Genomic DNA, 19,946 nt, shown 5'->3' on the forward strand with positions numbered 1-19,946 from the left:
GGTCTGCTAGAGGTCTGTCTGTCCGCTTCCACTGTGCTCTGCTCTACCTTTGAGTCATCGTCTCCATCCCCATCTGCAGGCTGCAGGAACCATGCACTTGGGAACCCCACTGGAAAGTGTGTGTTTTCATTTCCTGAAAGACTTTAAAATTCAAATGGTGTTTGCCTTGTGCACGACCTGTCCCCACCCCTGCCTTTTCTCTTCTGCACCCATAGTGCTTCTCCTTCCTTATAGCCAGTTCTCCTCTGGCCAACAGCATGAGCAGGAGGGATCAAACCTGGCAAGTACACAACGTTGATGTTTTCCCGGGTCTGTGTCTGGCTGAGCTCACTCAGTTCACGTGAGAGCAAGGAGCCTTCCTGTGAAAAACTCATGTCTAGGGCTCACAACTGGAATTCACTGATAGATTTTGGGGGTTTCATGGTCCCCTCATTCCTCACATTGTGTGCAAAATTCTGTGTTCTGTGTGTAGCATTTCATTACTTTTCCTAGGTCCTCAAAGGCATCCCCAGAAAGTTAACATCTGCATGAACACCAGAGGCCCATCTCTTGAAGGCCAGCGGCAGCTAAACTCTGAATAAAGCTGGGGCAGTGGCCCTGGAGACCCTGCAGCCACTGGGAGCTGGAGGCCAAGTGTCACAAGGGCTGGGACCAGCACCAGAGTGGAGCAGAGTGAAGGGGCAGCTCCTGTTGGCCTTTACAAATTTCTTTCATCTCCTTTATCCCTAGACTGGTGTGGCCTAAGAAAACATGGACTTTGCTCTCCTCTTTCCTTTAAATGCTGATTAAACCATCAATTGAAATACAGAACTAGGAGCTGGGGCTGGGGCTCAGCAGCAGAGCACTCACCTCGCATGTGTGAGGCACTGGGTTCAATCATCAGCACCACATATAAATTAAATAAAAGTCAAGGTATTGTGTCTACCTATAACTAAAACAAAATTTTAAAAAAGAACTGGGTATGAAAGTGTTTTGAGACACTTACCTGTCCGCCGTGCCTGTGCAGAGCCTCTCAACTTCTTGGATTTGCAGACGCTCCATTGGTGTCCCCACCAGAGGTGGACAGTGGGGTTGTCCAGAAGCAGCAACAGCCGCGCCAGCTAGGTAATCCCAGCTGATCCACACCCAGTTTAGCTTTCAGGTAAGCTAGTTAGAGAACATAAAACTAGATGCTTCTGTGGAGAGCAAGGGAGCAAGTTGAATTGCCAGTCCCTCATGGAAGAGTGTTCACTGTTTGTATTTAGAGTATGATGGAATTAATTGAAATCACCAGGGAATGGTGCTTTGAATTGCTTTTCTTATGTTAAAATTCAGATTTAATTTTGATTTGACTGAAATGAAATATAGCCTATGGGAAAAGGAGATAATTAGAAAAATAAGGTGTTGAGATATTTTTAGTTTTTCTGAGTCTGCATTTAAATGTTATGCCTTAATAAACCAAGCAGTTGAATCAATGGGGAAAATTGGTTTTTAGAATAATTGTTAATTTCTTGGTATTATAACTGTGTTTACCAGCCCTGATTTTATTCACTGGTAATTGTGTTGGTCACAGACGGAGCAGCCATCTTATGTTTTGCGGTGGCCCATGTGTACTGCGGATCATTTCCATGGCCTTTGTTGGCAGTGCAGGGTCATCACACCCCTTGGTCTTCCAGAGCCAGTAGTTCACACCTGTGCAAAGGCCTCTCTCTCTGATTTATATGGGCCTGAATATAATCTTTCTGGTACTATATTCCAGTGACCGAAATTTGCTCCATGAATATCAAACTCATTCTGGAAGTGTCTTAAACCTTGTAATTAAGTCTTTACTCTGACAGAATAATTTCCCAATTGTGAATAATTATTGTTATATTTGAAATGTGAAAGTAAAAGAAACTTAATTTGAAAATTAAATGACAAAAATATGCACAGATCTAAAGATATATATTTGGTTTGTTACCTGATCTTTCCAATCAACCAGCTTATTTGAGATAGTAAATTTAGTAACCTCTGGAGGAACACGATCACATATTTTGGAGATGGGCTCTTGTAACCAAGTGAAGAGCGGTGCCCTGGAGACGCAGGCTCACCTCAGAATTCCAGTTCTCCAGTTCACTTGGACACTTGTTGCCTTCCTTGTGCTCTGGGCACGTTACACAAAATTCCATGTAAATTATAAGTTGACTGGACTTCTTGACACTGATTACTTTTCAGTACATCTGTCCTGAAATCAAGTTTGGTCACCTTTTCGAGTGACCAAACTTAATTTCAGGACAGATGTACTGAAAGTAACTGTCCTTGCTGTAACTGTCACTAGCTGTCCACACTGACCAAATGGAACGCATAACGGATTCTGTAACAGTCGGTGCTGAGCCTGCAGCCTGGGACACATTGTTCTCCCTCCCTGCCTACAGGCCAAGCCACTGTCCTAACCTCAGAGGGCCCAAGGTCTCAAGTAGCAGAGGTAGCTGGGCAGGGGACAAGGGCTGCTGTCATTTGAATGGTGCTCAGAGTCAGGTGTTGGTGACAAGACACTTGGCATGTCCTTCTCTGCCTCAAATGACAGGCACACGGACAGCCTTCCAGGTCCAGCTGCCATCACTGGGGCGAGCTGAGAGGACTGGGGGGGAATCCCGGTTCCTGGTCCTGTCCTCGTGGGCATCAGTCCAACATATTTTGTGTTTTGCTTTTGCTGGTCAGGAATGGACTGAGTGACCTCGCCTACCAGGTTGTGGGGGTCTCAGTCCACAACCTGACTCTGCCTTCTCGTTAGAATGCTAGTTAATCCCGCTCTGGTCTCACGTTCCCGGGTGTGAGTCTCTGCCATCCCTCGAGAGCTGGGTGATATTGGGTGGTGCTTCCCATCTGTAGGCCCCACTTTCCCAGGAGAGTGCTTGCTTCATAGACCTCTGTCAGTACACATTAGCTCTTAGGATTAGGAGCCTGTCCGGCCACCCCACCTGCAGCCCTCCTGCCAGACAATCTGCTGAAACCTCTGAGGGTTAGGGACTAACCTGTAGCCCACTGAGAGAGGCAGACTCTGAATTCTGCACACCATCACTGATGCCAGCACAGCTTTTGAACAGCTGGGGTCTGCACATGATGTCCAGACATCAGCCATTGGTCGATTTTTCTTTGTAGTCCCTGCCTTTCTGGCTGTGCCCAAGAGATGGCTGCTGACCTCTTGCCCCCTAGTCCTCTCCTGGCACAAAACTGTCAGCCTGCAGCCACCTAGAAAATAATCTTAAAACCTGAACTATGATCATGTTAGCACTTGGGCACAGGGGCAGAGGCTGGCTGCTCTGAGTGGCATGGGAGTGCCCCTATGAGCTGGAGGCCTGTCTTGGAGCTGTCTTTGCAGTCCGTGGACTGCGTGTGGTTGTGAGGTTGTTTTGGAAGTGCTGTGTGAAAGTTATGGGGCCTAAACTACCACCAGGCTCTGGTGAGAAATGTTTCTTCCACCTATCAAGTTTCCTTATCAGCCCTGTGTCCACAGCCATCCAGTTCCCCAGTGCAGCCAGTCGGGGGGTAGGGGGTGCCACCCTGGTATGACCCATGTTCACATATGCTCTGAGCTAATGTAGGTCTATAAGCATCACACAACCTGGTTATGGACCCAGGTTTTCCCAGGAAAGCATGTCTGATGGAAAAGTATTTTGGGGATATGTGAACAATTGAGGTTAAGTATTGCAGGGGCTGCGCCTATGTTTGAAACTTGGATGTGGTGTTTTGTAACTGTAGAATTGTTAGTTTATTCAGCACGCACTTGAATATTGTAGGAATGTTACATCTCCACAACCAGAATTTAAGTTGATGGTAAAGATTTGTGTTACTCATACTGATTAGCTGTAGGGATAAAATACTGTCTTGCTTGCAATAATCATTCATTAAAACAACTTGATGTCTGATATTTCCTATGTCATTATATGACTGAAACTGAACTGTTCTGCCTGTTTGTAGATATCAAGTTACGCTTTTAATTCTAAAACTTTAAGGAGTGGCATTACAGTTAGTGAAACCAAAGTGACTTACAGGCCAGGGGCGGGGCCCAGTGGCCAGGATGCCTAGACCCCGGGTCCTGTCCCCAGCACCGCAAAACAAAAACAAAAAACGAGAGTGACTGGCTGGAACCGTCCCTGCCGCCCCGCCCCTGTTCCAGCCAGCCCTCTTTGTGATGCCGGAATGTGGCACTGCCAGATTGACCCGCGATTTCTTTCCCACCATCTTAAAAAGGTTTTCTCTCCCACGTACGCGGGCTCCACCGACGACCTAGGAGCCATCCGCCTCCCCGGGCGCTTGCTTCCCGCTGCTGAGGACTGAGCGCGACCTCGGACACGGGAGGGCCGCGGGGAGACGCGGGGCGCGGCCGGGCACTTTGTCTCCGCGCTCAACAGTCGGCGGGGACTCCAGCCCGGCGCCGCGCGGGACTCGGCGGCCCGCGTCCTCGGCCGCGCTCCGGCCCCTCCTCCCGGCGCCTCTCGGTGGCGTGGACCGGGCGGCGCCCGCAGGTCCAGCCCCGGGACGCTGGGTTGGGGGAGCCCCGGCCGCAGGAGGGAAGGGGTGGGAGGCGCCTACGCTCCAAGTCCCGGGGCTTGGGCGCGGGGATGTGAGGAAGCCGGCGATGCTGCGGCTGGACGCAGGTGGGTGCGGAGGGCGTTCGGGGCCGCCTCGGCCACAGCTGCGGGGGGCGCAGGTCGTTGGACCCCGCGGGGCGCCCGGCTCCGCTCGGCGCTTGGTGACTGAGACCCGCCCCTCTCCCTCCAGGGCACCGATGATCCGCCCGCTCGGCGGCACCATGCCTTTCCCGCCGGTGCCGCCCGCCCCCGCCCCGGCCCCGCGGGTCCCCGCCGCGCGCCCGCTGCCCGGGAGGCCCTGCGCGCCGCCTTCGTCCTCGCCGCCCGCCGCCGCCGCGGGGGAGAAGAAGAGGAGGCCCCCCGAGAGGCCGGAGGTGCTCCTCTCCAGCTCCTGGCCCTCCGCCACCCTGAAGAGGCCTCCCGCCCGGCGCGGCCCGGGCCCCGGCAGGACGCAGCCGCCGACCCCTGCGCGCGCCCCTCTCCAGGCCTCGCCCGGCCGCGCGGGGACGCCGGCCACCGGCGCCACGCCCCGGCTCGTCGGCTCCGGCACCGGCCCGGCGGGGGCCACCTTCACGGGGGCGGTGGCCGGGCCCGACGACGGCATGCGCTTTTCCTTGAGCCTCACCCCCGAGGCCATCCTGGTCATCCAGAGGCGCCACCTGGAAAAGCAGCTGTTGGCTCGGCCCCGCAGACCCTTCCCCTCGCCCTCGGCCGACCCTAGACGCCCCCTCGCCCCGGGCCCCCGGGCCAGGGCCACCGGCCTGCGGAGGGGCGGTGCCACCAGCGGTCCCGACGCGCCCCCAGCCGCGGGCCCTGGGCGCCGCACGCCGCCCCGCGCCCCGTTGCTGCCTGGCGGTCTGCAGACCCCGGTGCCCGGCCCTCGACCCGCGGACCTGCGCCCGGTGCTTAAGGTATCGCTGCTCAACGAGCGGCACAAGTATGACGATGTGGAGTACGAGGAGGAGACCGAGGTGGTGGATGAGGGTCTGGTGCGCAAATGCACGGAGTGGCTGCGTGGCGTGGAGTCTGCGGCTGCTGCGCGGGACCGCACAGGGCGCCTGGACACGCTGCCGCACCTGAGCACGCTGTGAGCCAGCTGAGCCTGGTGCCGCAGGATGGCCTATACGCCCACCTCCTCCTCCTGAACTCACAGCTCCACCTGGGAACGCGGACCAGGTAGGCCTGCGGGGACTGGACGGCCTCCTGAGGCCGACCTCCAGCACACCTGCCCCAAGTGGACGCACTGGTGGGAAAAGCACAGCCTCATGTGACATCCACCGTCCACCTCGTGGGCACCTGTATGCCAAGTAGGCACTCGTGGGACAAACAGACAGCCCTGTCCAGCTCCCACAGCACACCTCCTGCCCACTCCACGCACCAGCCAGATGAGTGTTCTCTCCTGCACAATGTGGCCTCTATCTTAGAAGTCCACCCTCTGTACCTCTGGGCCTCCTCCTGGCTTCTCAGCTGTCCTTGCAGTTTACCGGGGAGTAGGCAGCTGTAAAGATGCCCCAGCTCCCACCAGGATTCCTACAGGTCCCAGGGCTCCACTGCCCCATGCCCTGCCTCCCTTACCCCACCTCTGCATACCCCTCCTCTTTCTGTAGGTGACCGCTGTGAGGGTGGGTGGCCACAGAGGGTGCCTGCCATTGTGGAAGTGGGTCATGGTGCTACGTTTATGATTTTGCTCTCTTCCAACGTTGGGAGCTGGAAAGCTGGGGAACAGTGTTCCAGTTTCCAGCCGCAGGAGTCCTGTCAATGAGCCGTCTGGGAAAGCACTGCCCCATTGTCACCGCACAGGTGGATTGTCACAGATTTGTGCTCTGCAGGCCGGGTGTGCATCACATTGGCCCCCACACAGGCATCCACACATTCATGTACACAATCACACAGTCACACGCATGCAGACTCATGCATGCATGCAAAAACCAGCACTTATGCACACTCCCATATACATAGTCACACATAGGCACAGGCACTCTCACAGGCACGCTGGCTCATCAGTACATGCACAAATCACACCCTTGTGCACACTCCCACAGACACACATGCACAGTTGCACACATGCATACACATATATACAATCACACAACCATGCGAGACACATTTTCACATGCACATATATTCAAATCATTCCCACCCAAGCACACTGCCACATACACACACTTAGTCATGCACGCCTGTTCCCTGAAGCACAGTTTGGGGAATTATTTAATAGCTGGATTGAGGCGGGAGCAGGAGTAAGATTGGGCTTTTGTTAAAAATGTGGTCTTTGTTTGAAGGCTTACAAAATGTCTCCTGTGCCAGGGAAGGAAAGAGCCACCGGCCGAGAGTGGTGGCACCAGGAGGCAGGGAGGATCAGTTGATTTGGAGGGAAGCAGGAAGTCCCTGGGGGTAAGGGGGAGGTGTGTACATGTTTTGGTGTTTTTTATCACTGTGAGTAAATCAGTGACATGGTGGCTTTGTACCGCTGTAAAGAGTGAGTTTTAAAATTGTATTTATTATTTGAATTAAGGGTGAGACACTGTCTCAGTAGCCCCACCCTTCCCCACTAACTGGATGCTGAATGCAGGACATTTCTTCCATGCTTCTGAGTGCATTGAACTCTAAGGACAAGAAGGAAACAAGGAGTCATGATCAGATAAGTTGGCTGTAGAAGAGTAATGCACTACCTCAATTTTTTACTTATTTTGTAATACTCAATAACCAGTTTAGTGTTGTTAGATTTTAATGTGTCAAGTCTAAATTATATTTTAAATTGAAGCCTTACATTTTTAGAAACTAATTTTATATTTTTCTTGTGGTGATCTTTGCTCTAATATTTATCTTAGTCTCTCTCTCTCTCTCTCTCTCTCTCTCTCTCTCTCTCTCTCTCAAGTTCTAGGCACAAATTCCATCAGACATGAGACACTGACTTGAGTGGGAGCTAGATCAGTCACCAGATGAGCTACACAAACAAAACCCCACCCACTGAGCAATTCCTCTTTTCTGACCCCTGTCCAAAAGCAGAGAAATAGACTTTATTTTACCTAAAATGAATATACTAATACTAAGAAAAGGGAAAAATTAGCAATAATACTGGCCAAAGTAAATTGGAGACACCCATGTCCCATAAATGTCTTTGTCCTCCAGGAACTTGGATGAAGGTCAGCTCAGGAGGGCTTGCTGAGTGGGGGGAAGTGGGGCAGGTGGAGTCGGTAATGCCTGAGCTCAAGTGCCCACCAGGTTGGCGGCACCCGTAGTTAACACACCCTGCTGGCTGTGCTTGCTCATGGGAACATCTGTGTTTTGAAGACTTCTGGTGGCCTCCTAAGGGGACCAGCCTGCAAGGCATCTTTCTGCCTCAGTGTCCCCAGACCCACCTGAAAGACACTGTCACTCTCTTTGTTTTATTTTCTCTCCCCTCTTTCTTCCTCCAGGCCCCCAGCCCTGTCTCTCTTAACTGGCCACATTTTAGCACATCTCTCCAGTCTGCATTTGTGCCCTAGGGTTTGTGCGCCTTGCCTTCAATCTAAGGGCAGATGAGGGAATGTGTGTCGCCCTTTTTGATCAGAGGTGTGTACATGATGTGTAAGGTCTATTCGTTGCTGTTCCTGACATGTTCCTGGTTGAGAACATTTGCTAAGTCACTGTGCTACAATTTCTTACTGTTTAAATAAAAAAGAAACTCAACAGCTTGTTTGTCTCATTAAATAAAAAAGAAACTCAACGGCTGATTTGTCTCATAGGGAGGATGTGAATTCAGGACAGAGAGAGATCTCTGGAGTATGAAGAGTGGTGCTCGCCTCAGGGCCAGGATTCCAGGGGTTGGCTGAGGGCAACTGATTTCACTACCTGAAATCACTTGGATTCAAGGATTCTAACAATGAATATGATCTGAGAAGGCAAAGCCAAATATGCAATGACACTTAAACTTTGAGGACTCACAAATCCTCATGAAGGCAATATTCCAAATATGCTCCTGAAAAATACACCACATAGCAAGAAAATTACATAATCTATATGTATTTCATATAAATTAAAGCTCACAGATCCCAGATGAAGAACTCCTATATACACTCATTAAAACGCTTTGCTTTTGCCTAGGATAGTTTCAAACTGGTTATATCAATCAGAATCTAATAGGTTAATATGAATCAGAAAGTAAATGTTCCATTTGAATATCAGCTGAGGCTATTAGATATGACAAAGAGAAATATTGCTTATTAAGTATGCTTTGTCTTTGTATCTTTGGGTCCACATAGAAAAAAAAATAATGAAAGAATCTCTAGAAGTGTGATTGGAAAAAATGTCCCCCATCTCTGTGTGTGTACATGCCTACCAGTATTATCAAATTCTCCCATAACTGGATTGTCCAATAGGAGGGAGTGAGGCCGACTTCCAGCCAGGGGGCACCTTGCATGTGAGGCAGGGGAGAGCACTGTACCTGTATCTATGCACATGTCAGTTCTGAAGATTGACCATGTAAAACTTCATTCCATGGATTTAGAGAATACCTGGAGCTTTAAGATAGGTATTTGTGTTGCTCTGCTTTTCTTTAGACAAAGTGGATGCCAAAGTGTCAGAAATTTAGTTCTGTGGTTCATCAGAAGTTTAACAGTTCCATTAATTGAGCAATTCAATTTCCAGCGGGCCATCTGTAGGTTCCGGACAGGTTGAACTTCCTCCAAGATCATGATTTTCAACCTTTGTGTTTCGGCATGGTAGTTTCAGCCAAGTGTAGTGTATCATTCAAAGAAAATACTAAAATAGAAATCTCTCTAATGAAAGAAAAGAACAATTTTGCATTAACATCAATGTATATGGATGCCTTTGTCACCTGTGGGAAAAGCCCAGGTTAACATATCTCAGACCAGTGATGCTTCTGGGCAGGTACTGATGGGAAGGGGGCTGATGCCCCCATGGCCTGCCATGGTGACCTCATGTGTACCCCCCCAGGGGCTGAGCATCTCCTGCAGCATGGGGGAGAAGGCTCCACACCCCGGGAAAGCTGGGCTTTGGAGACCAGAGTTAATGCTGATGCTGCCATTCATTCGCCAGCTGTCTCGTTACACTTCTGTGTCTGCTTCCCCTTCTGTCTAGGAGGGTGATAAGGCATCCATGATCCTGGTATGAGGTAAAGGGTACACTTCAGAAAATGCCTGCTGTCTCCACTCAAGACAACTGTAATTTCTCACTATCTCAAAAAAATCTCCACTGCTCAAAAAAATACCACTCTCTGACACTCTTATGTGCACCTTTGGTGGGGCTGCCCTTTCACTTCCCATAGGTATTAAAGAATAAAAATGTCGGCTGATCTGGGAGAAGAACTCAGCAGCTTGACATTCTCAAGACCCTGAGTTCAATCCACAGAACTGGGACTGGGGGGCAGGGAGGGTATTTTGTTGTTGCTGTTGTTGTTGTTTAGTATCTATTTTTTAGATGTAGTTGGACACAGTACCTTTATTTATTTATTTTTACATGGTGCTGAGGATCGAACCCAGGGCCTCACACATCACAACCCCAGCACTACGCTATTGTGTTTTACTGCCATATCTCATTTATTTCCCGAAGACAAAAATGTGGTTCTGAGTTTTATGGTAGCAGATGCAAAGTTAGAAGTAATGTATTATATAATCTCAACATTTAATAACAAGAAACATGTTATAAGAGACATTTTAGAAAAAATTATTGTATATGTTTAAACACAAGTCATAGACCTTATGTCCTTAAATGCAGTGTCTCCAAGATGTATGAATGATTGTGAAGTGGCACCCCCTTCTCCACAGAAAAGCCCTCTTCCCCATGGCTGATGTTAGGACTGTCACAAAAGAGTCCAATGTGGATAAACTTCCTATTTTCATGTCGCCCTGTTTTACTTGGAAGATACCAGCACTCCAGGTGCTGGACACCCCTTACTAGTTTTTCACAAACGTATCCAGTCTAGTACTTTGAAGAAACGTGCAAACAAGGCCTCTGCCTTGAGCTGGGCTTCACAGAGATGTCTACATTTTTTAAGATAAGTTACAAATGGGCTCATGGTAACAGCTGGCAGGGGAGGAAAGAAAGGGGAGAAGAAGCTCCCCCCCTTCTCAGGTGTGGTCCTTGAAGAGTTAACTTGCCCAGAACAGTGAGAGAAAACGCTGATTTCATGTGAACTTCTGCAGACTGTGAACTTCTGAGCCCCTCCCCTTACACCTGGGTATAAAACTCCAAAACTCCCTGAACTCAGGGTTCAGGGGATTGACTGATTACAGCACAGGCTGTGCCCTCTGAACCTGGCTGCAGACAAATAAAACTGTTTCCTGCTGTCTTTGGTGCCTTGCCTCGTCTGTCCCTACAACATTTTTGGCCACCAAGAAGGGACAGAGGAGATATAATAGAATAGGCAGAATAGCCTCTCTTGTCTCCGGGGACCGGCTTCCCTGTGGCGATGGGGGACAGCGGTCCCCTTAGCGCGCCCAGGCCACTCTTGGCCTGAAGGAGGATCAACTCACCCAGCGCCCTGGGGCTGCCACCCCGGAGCACAACAGAACCCACAGGCAGCAGGAACCAGAGTTAGGGATTTGGAGCACCGCCCAGCTGAACAGGTAGGACCCGGGTCCATTTGGTTTTGCAGCCACCTGACTCCCCCTTCGAGGCCTAAGCGGGTGGAAGAGAGGCTTGGTCACCCTCTGTTGGGTCCCGAGTACCCTCCAATGTGGTTGGAGCTGAACCGGACCGGGAGTCGCCCAAGTAGTCTCTGTTCAGGGTCAGCGAGCAAAGGGGAAACTGTGACTCCCTTTTTGTTTGGTTTGAAATTGTTGGAATTGGGGCGGTAGAGAAATTCTGTCCTGGCCATAACTGTGGGAAAGTATGGGAATGAGACGGACAAAGGGAAAGGTTCCGACCCAACCCGAGGGCCGAAGCAAGTGCAGAGTCCTGATCCGTGGTTCCGTGGCCCCTCATACAGTCTATGGTGGAATTTCACCAACCAACGTCTAGGTGAAAGCTCCAGGTCGGGGGTTGATACCGACCCGCAAGGCTAAGAGGGTCCTAAGTCCCCGCGAGGGGAGCGGCTGGAGGTGGTCGAAGCGAGTCTTGTCCTAAGTGTGTTTTGTTCTAAGTGTGTGACACCGATGCAGGGTGGACCATGGGAGGCACACTAAGGAAACTGAGCCTCTGAAATGTGTGTTAGAAACCTTTGGGAAGGTTTTCCTGGTTACAGTGGGGTAAAACTCACTCCACAAAGGTTGCAAACTCTGTGAATTAGAGTTGCTCACCCAAAATGTGGGCTGCCCACCAGAAGGATCTTTAGAGAGTCATTGCTGAGGTCCTTTGATTGAACCATTTCTCTTACATTGATTGCTGTCAAGAGATAGTACAGAAACAGTCCCCTTGGTTGAGAGCCTCTCTAGATGGACAGTCCAAGCTGAGGTTAGCCAGGAGCATAGTGGTCTCTAAGACCCAGCGGAAAGCAGCTAAATAGAAAACCTGACTAGGAAAGACAGGAAAGGGAACAGTTTTCCCTGTGAGCCAGAAGAGGACCCAGGACCTTATGTGCCACTCAACCAACTTTGCCAAGACCACTGGGACCACAGACTGTCCCCTAGCCCCCTTGTCCTCAGAGGCAACAAATGATGGCCCACAGTACTGGCTACTCCTTCCTCTGTGATGTGCTCAGAGCCAAAGGCTTCCTAGGACCAGAGACTCTTTCACCCCTCAAGATGACGGTGGGAGATTTGTCCCGAGACCAGAGCCACAACTCAGATGAGAACTCTCCAGATGCCCCTGCAAGGGACTAAAGGACCTGCCTATATTGACCAGAGGGAAACGCCTGAGGGAGACAAGGCAGCTTTGTGTGCCAGCCTTTCTCCACCACTGAGCTCATAAGCTGGAAAATCATGCTCCCTCCTACCCGGAGAAACCCTGGCCATGACTGATCTGATGCAGCCCATTATCCAGACCTAGGATGGGGCCCAGTGAAGAAGAAGGTCTAAAGATAAAGAGATGTCAAGAAGCCCTCAGAGAAAGTCTAAAAGAATAGGAAAAAAGAGAACAAAACACACTGTCTGTTCCCAAGAGTTAGAAGGAATCGGAGCCAGCCCTGAGCCCTAGCATAAGCGGAACGCATCTGCAGACAAACAGAGCCGAGATAAGCCTCCCGCTGCTCCCGCATCTCCCTCTGGCACCCTCCATAGCCCTGAACGTTTCTCTCAGCCCCACATCTGCCTAAGGCCCCTCTGCCCTACGAAGCTGGCAGCAATGATCAAAAGAGATGTGCCCAACTGACTCAGAGCTAAATGTCCACGCCACTGCCGCTGCCACCCCTTTCCCTGCCCAGAGGTGCCCGGGGGAAGAGGGGCACCATACAAACATGCAGCTGCAGTGCAAGTTTGTCAGTGAAAAAATGCACAGGTGCAAGTGACAGGTGATCAATGCAACCTTTGTGGACAGGTTCAGAGAGCCATTTGCCAAAAATTACAATCCTAGAGGGCTTTACTGAGAAGTGTGCCAGTGAGCTGATTAAGGTGGCCACCACAGTTTTCATCAATTGAGATCCAGAGACTCAAAGATAGGCAGAGCAGAAAGATAAAAAGGAGGATGGATCTCCTTACAGCGGCCCTCACCACAAACCCAGGGGTCACTCAAAGGGGGTCTCACTAGAACAAAGCCAATGGTCCAAATGTTTATAAGAAAAAAAAAAAGCATGGTCAGATAAAATGGGAAGCCTCCAGTGGCCCCGGCGGGCAAGCACCCACTGCCATGCTCAAATGCTAAGACTTGAACAAAGAAGGAAGAATGTTTTGGCCCCAGCCCCTCCTTTCAGTTTCTTCCCACTTGCTCAGAAGTCGATGATTGACGTATATGGCAGGGGTCCCATAGACACACAGAACTGCATCTGATGCACAGGACCCAGCACCTCAGGAGGGCTCAGCTGCTGCAAGCCTCCAAATGAAGCAGGAATATGTTCATGTTAACAGCCAGGTGTGGGCCATAGGATGCTCACTCCAAAAGGACATGCCACCCTGGCTCCAAGCCACACACTATGAGCCACCAGCAGAAAGGGCGGCAGAGCCCCATGCACCCAGGCATACTGAGCAAGAACACAAGCAGGGCAGCCACTATAGACAATTAGAGCAGGCTCCCACCTGACAAGAGGAGAAAAGCCACACAGACAAGGAGAAACACCTAGGTGGGCACCATGTGGCTGCCACACTGGGACCTGCATGGGACCACACCACTGCCCTCCAACCTTGGCAGACGGCCCACGGCGAGATTGACATAGGTGCCTTTTATACAAATGATGTCCCAGGTCATCAGTCTCTGCTAAGATTTACGTTAGATTTAAGAGTTGGAGAATCCCAGCAGCCAAGATCCTGCACTGGGAGACAACAAAAAAAATTCCTGCATCCTAAAGGGCCAGACGCTCTATGTATGCTTCCCTTCCCTAAAAACAGTTCTTCCCAGGGGCTGGAGTACACCATCCTTGGGACAGCACTGGACTCTGACTTAGAAGCCCATATCCATCAAGAAAAAGGTCAAATACTTTGGTTACCATCTGACTCAGCAACAGAACAGACAATAGCAACTGGACCTCAAAAGAGACAGGAACTCTGCTCAATTCCAGTCCCTCCAACCTGCCATCAGACTAGAGAATTCTTGGGGGCTACTGGGTTCAGACATGTATGGATCCCCAACTTTCAGTTATGACAAAAGCCCTCTATGAAGCCACAAAGGGGGGAGAATGGGATCCTCTTATGTGGGGGTCAACTAAGCAAAAGGCCTTTGAGGACATTAAACAAGCACTCACAGTGCACCTGGATTAGGGCTCCCTGACCTCACAAAGCCTTTCTTTCTGTATGTCCATGATGGGTCTGGAGTGGCTGTAGGAGTTTTGACTCAGATGCTGGGAACATGGCACTGTCCAATGGTCTATTTGTCCAAACAGCTGAACTCTGTAGCCCAGGGCTGGCCACCTTGTTTATGGGCTCTTGCAGCCACAGCTCTTCTGGTGTTGGAAGCAGGAGTCTGTGTGGATATTTACATAGACTGAAAATATGCGTTCGCTACCCTTCATCTTCATAGGGCCTATGTAGGCTAATTAACTCAGGAGAGAAAAAAAAAGAGACATGATGTATGGGCAAGAAATTCTTAAACTTTTGGATGCAGTGTGGGCTCCCGGGAAGGTTGTGATTATATATTGCCAAGGTCATCGAAAGGGAAACACTGTGGTTTCTCAGGGCAACCGGAGAGCTGACAGAGAGGCCAGGTTAGCTGTCTGCAAGAAACGGGAAGAAAATCCGGTCCCAGGTTTCAATGCTGCCCTTCTGCCTGGCCGACTAGCTAACAGAAAGGGAGCCAACATACTCCCAACATGAAAGTAAGTGATTTAAGACTGAAAAAGGAAATTTTCTCCCAGGTGGATGGTGGAGATTTTCTGATGGCTGGAATAGCCATCCCGGAGATTCTAGCCCCAGCCTTTATCAAACAGTTTTGCAGGAAAATATGTTGGACATACAGCACTTGAGACAGTTCCAAGTCAACATTTCTATGTCCCCCAGCTCACAAGTAACACCTGGATGGTCTGCAAATAATGTGAGGTTTGTGCTCACAACAATCCAAACTATAAGAGGAGCACCTTTTGAAGACTTGGAATTAAACTTCACTGAACTACCAAGCTCACGGGACTATAAATAACTTTTGGTTTTTGTGTGTTCCTACTCTGACTGGGTGGAAGCCTTTCCCACCCGCACTGAAAAGGCTAAGGTGTCCCCATAATTATTGGCTCAGACAATGGGCCAGCTTTGGGGCAGAAGTGATATGATTACTGACCAAGAGTTTAAATATCAGATGAAAGTTACTTACTGCCTGTAGGCTGCAGAGTTCTAGTAAAGTTCAAAGGATGAACAGGACTTTAAGGCTCAATTGGGTAAGCTGTGTCAGGAGACACACTTACATTGTGATGAACTTCTTCCTATTACACTGTTGTGGATTAGATCACTCCCACTAGGAGGACTGGATTCTTTTCTTTTGAGATAATATATGGGAGGCACCCCCTTATTAGGGGACTACAGGGAGACTTAGGAGAGAGAGAGGAGAATTAACCCTGAGATGACAGCTTCAGGTCTTAGGGAAAACTTTACAGGTTCTCAACCAATGGGTTAGAGAAAGAGAGCCAGTAAGTTTGACCCAGGTGCACACCCCTTCAAGCCTGGAGATTGAGTCTGGGTCAAAGAATGAAATATTCAACCCCTGAACTTCTTTGGAAGGGCCCTTTCACTGTTATTTTATCCACCCCAACTGCAGTCAAGTTTGCAGAGATAGGTCCCTGGATTCACTACACCAGACTCACGCCTGCAGCTGAGGACTGGGAGTGCCCTCCAGATGCTGCTACGCCCTTGAAGCTGGCCATCCCAAAGAAAAAGGAGCACCGGAGAAGCTTGGGGATCAGAAGGACAACAGCCCTGCTCCAGTCACACCGGAAGCTGACTGGTCTATGCACGGCCAAAGCTTGAGGAGACTACGGCCCTGTTTCAGCCACACAGGAGGGACTGGCTGATCAATGCCCTATGAAGGATAAACTTCCCACCAGGACTAACTCTTTCAACCTCTGAGATAGTTCCTATACTGTAATGCATTGCCACCCCTTGCTTCTAGATATATACACAGTTCTCTGTTTGGTTTTTGCTACTGGTTTGATAATAGTAACTCCTACTGACTGGACTCTGGGTAACAAAATTTCACTTATACTTTTTATCTTGCCTATATAAGTTTTCTAGGATTTGTTTGGTGTTATTAATTTGGCTTTGTTAATTTATGCTGTTTAATCTATGCTAACCAAAATGTTGGTCTATTATTTAGTTTGCTTTCCTTTGATAACCTTAAGCGGTTCTGTTCTACTCCTATTCCAACCATGGAGATCACGTGAACTATGTGTCACGGCAATCAACTATAACCAAGAGGTAATAAAACATATATTTAGGACCTGTCCCACCAGAGGAATGCTATAGATGGATGACAGTTTGGAAAGGAAAAAGAGGTCCATTGAAAAGAAAATTGATTTAGGAGGTCACCAATCTTGGGGTGAAGGTAACTGGCCACCCTAGAGGATTATTGCCACTTATGGTCCTACTACCTGGGCACAAAATGGCAGTTGAAATTATAGAACTCCTATTTACATGTTAAACAGAATTATTCACTTACAAGCTGTACTAGAAATTATTATTAATCAGACTGCCATAACCTTTGACCTCTTGGCCACACAACAGACCAGATGCGAGTGGCTAACTATCAAAACCACTTGGCATGAGATTACCTACTGGCTGAGGAAAGAGAAATAAGTGGAGAGTTCAACAGCTCAGATTGTTGCATCCAAATGGATGACAATAGACAAGCAGTTAAGAATACAGCTCACAACACAAGAGAACTAGCACGTGTGCTCGTTCATACCTAAAAGGGCATTAAAGTTTGGGTCCCAAACATGTTTTGGGAGATGGTCTTCAACTCTTGGTAGATTTAAAAGCTTAACTGGTGTAATGGGTATTCTGCAGCTAACCTGTTCATTGCTCCCATGTTTGGTCCACTGTGCATTAAAAGTATTGGGTCCACTGTAGAAGCTGCTGTTGAAAGGATAACAACAACTAAGGTTTTGGCATTATATAAGGCTTTAAGCCAAGATAATGGTAATGATGCTCTTAAATTTAAAGGATTAAATTATGGGGAGCATCATTAAAGGGGAGAATTGAAGTGGCACCCCCTTCCTCCACAGAAAAGCCTTCTTCACCATGGCTGATGTTAGGACTGTCAGCAAAAGAGTTTCTTCAAAAAGTCCAATGTAGATAAACTTCCTATTTTTATGTCACCCTGCTTACTTGGCCACTGGCCGAGAAGATACCAGCACTCCACGTGCTGGACACCCCTTACTAGTTTCTCACAAACGTATCCAGTATAATACTTTGAAAAATGTGCAAACAAGGCCTCTGGCCTTGAGCTGGGCTTCACAGAGATGTCTACATTTTTAAGTTACAAATGGGCTCCATGGTAACAGCTGGCAGGGGGAGGAAAGAAAGGGGAGAAGAGGCTCTCCCCTTCTCAGGTGCTGTCCTTGAAGAGTTAACTTGCCCAGAACAGTGAGAGAAAAAGCTGCTTTTATGTGAACTTCTGCAGACTGTGAACTTCTGAGCCCCTCCCCTTACATGCTGGGTATAAAACTCCAAAACTCCCTGAACTTGGAGTTCAGGGGATTGACTGATTACAGCACAAGCTGTGCCCCCTGAACCTGGCTGCATCCAAATAACCCTGTTTCCTGCTGTCTTCGGGGCCTTGCCTCTTTGTCCCTACAACACTTTCCTGCTCTGCCAGCCCTTGATGAAAGCCAGTGGGGTGGGACTCAGTTGTACCTTGCCTGGGTTGGGCTTGTGGAGGTGGATCAAGGCAGCCGCCAGCTGGGAGAATCTTTAGGAAGTAGTTCACATCTGCTCGAACACTGGCCTAAACCCCTGGGATCAGTACACTCAAACTGTAAATGTAAGACATCGTTCTCAAACTTTCTGGCCTGAAGACTCCTTCACACTCTTACACAATATTGAGAGGAACGAGAGTCTTTGTCCATGTGGGTTTCGTCTATTGACACTGCATTAGAAATAAAAGATCCCACGGGGCTGGTGACCCTCGACTACCTTCAGGCCACCACTTGAGAACCACTGGTTTCCCAGGACACATATCAGTTCCCCAGCCTTCCGTGGGCACTCGCTAGCTGCTGTCAGCTACCAGGGAAACCTTCCAAATACAGATTTCCCAGGCCCAGAGATTCTAATTTAGTATATCTGGGAAGGGTCTTGGGCAGGAGGGGCCTCACGTTGTGGCCAGGCTTGGAAACCCCTTTATACTGCAAGAAACATAAGACTCAGAAAATATGACAGTTTCCCTACTTGTCCTATCGTAAGAGATCCCATTGCCTCTGGTAAGATCAGAGCCACTTCTTCTAGGAGGTTATACCCCACTGCCAGCCAACTCTTCATTGCTGTGACCAAAATACCTGACTAGAACAACACAGAGAGGAAAAAGTTATTTGGGACTCATGGTTTCAGAAGCTCAGTCCACGGTGGCCGACCCCATGGCTCTGGGCCTGAGGTGTGCAGAACATCACGGCGGAAGGGCCCAGCGGAGGAAAGCGACTCAGGACACGGCAGCCTAGAAAGGACAGGGAGGGGCGTCAGGGACAAAATATAAATCTCAAAGTCACACCCCCACTGAGCTTCTTCCTTCAGCCGTGCCCCACCTGCCCACAGCTGGCTTCCAGTAATTCATTCAAATGTTTAATCCACCCAATGGATTAATCCACTCTTAGGTTACACTTCTCATTGTCTCAGTCATTTCACCTCTGAACACTCCTGCTTTGTCAAAGGAGCTTTTAGGGGACACCTCATCTTCAAACCATACACCGTCCACGTGGCAGGGAGAGCATGGGGCACTGGCCACAGTAATGAAAAAGATCACGCTGCAGCCTCATGGCCACCGGCCCAGCATGGCCTGGAGAGATGGTGCTGGAGGCCACTGGCCCTGGGTGGCCTTGCCTCGACCCCGAGTTCTCCTTCCCGGACCACGTTATAGGACGGCCACAGCCGGCTCCAGGTTGTGACTCAGTGCTTCCCAGGTAGGGACTTAATAACGCACCTCACTCCACATCTGTCACCGTAGTACAGAGGGGAGGGGCTTGCTCCAAGGACCAAGGACATGTGGACCCTGGTTAAGCGCCAACTGTATGTAGTTCAGTGTCTTGTGACTTAGGAACAAACTAATGAATAATGCAGACTATTTTACTTGAAGCAGAACAGCCTGGGAGGAGCCCAGAATAATTTGGCTGTTCCCCTGGAACTTCCTCATGCATTTCTCCTGGACGAGGAACACAGGAGAGGCAAACTGACCGGACCAGCTCCCTGCAGGACCGAATGCCCTTGCTTGTTAAGAGGTGTGATGGACATCAGTTGCCAAGAGCAATGATTTTGGTTTGAGGACGGTTTCTTCTGAGTCCTTCTTCAGGAAGCCGTTGGTGTGTTTGTTGAGGCCACCGTAACAGAGGGCCACAGACTGGGGGACCTGGAAGACATTTTTTTTTCATGGTTTTGGAGGCAGCGAGTCCAAGATGGAGGTGTGGGCCTGTTCCCTGAGCTTGCTTCTCACAGGGCCTCTGGTATCTCTTCCTCTTCTTAAAAGGCTACAGTCCCCTCTGCTCAGAGTCTACCTGTTACCTGACCCAGGCTTGATTGCCTTGTCAAGGCACTGTCTCCGACTCAGCACACGGGGAATTACAGCTTCCACGTCTGGATTTTGAGTGGGACACCTTTGCCCAACCTGGTCTCTGACCCGATGCTCTGTAAGGCTGCAGATCCTACTCCAATGGCAGGACGTGAGCGTCCGCTCCCTCCTGCT

General features: G+C 49.6%; 1 protein-coding gene across 1 annotated transcript; it reads left to right on the top strand.

The window, feature by feature from the left end:
* Window positions 1-4,052: 4,052 nt before the first annotated feature.
* On the top strand, window positions 4,053-8,225 carry Prr18 (proline rich 18). The gene is made up of 2 exons (XM_078018760.1): window positions 4,053-4,619; window positions 4,744-8,225. The coding sequence occupies exon 2, from the start codon at window positions 4,751-4,753 to the stop codon at window positions 5,642-5,644; it is 894 nt and encodes a 297-aa protein (XP_077874886.1). The 5' UTR covers window positions 4,053-4,619; window positions 4,744-4,750; the 3' UTR covers window positions 5,645-8,225.
* Window positions 8,226-19,946: the final 11,721 nt, after the last annotated feature.

Source organism: Ictidomys tridecemlineatus, chromosome 8 (genome assembly GCF_052094955.1).
Source record: "Ictidomys tridecemlineatus isolate mIctTri1 chromosome 8, mIctTri1.hap1, whole genome shotgun sequence".
Classification (NCBI taxonomy): Eukaryota; Metazoa; Chordata; class Mammalia; order Rodentia; family Sciuridae; genus Ictidomys; species Ictidomys tridecemlineatus.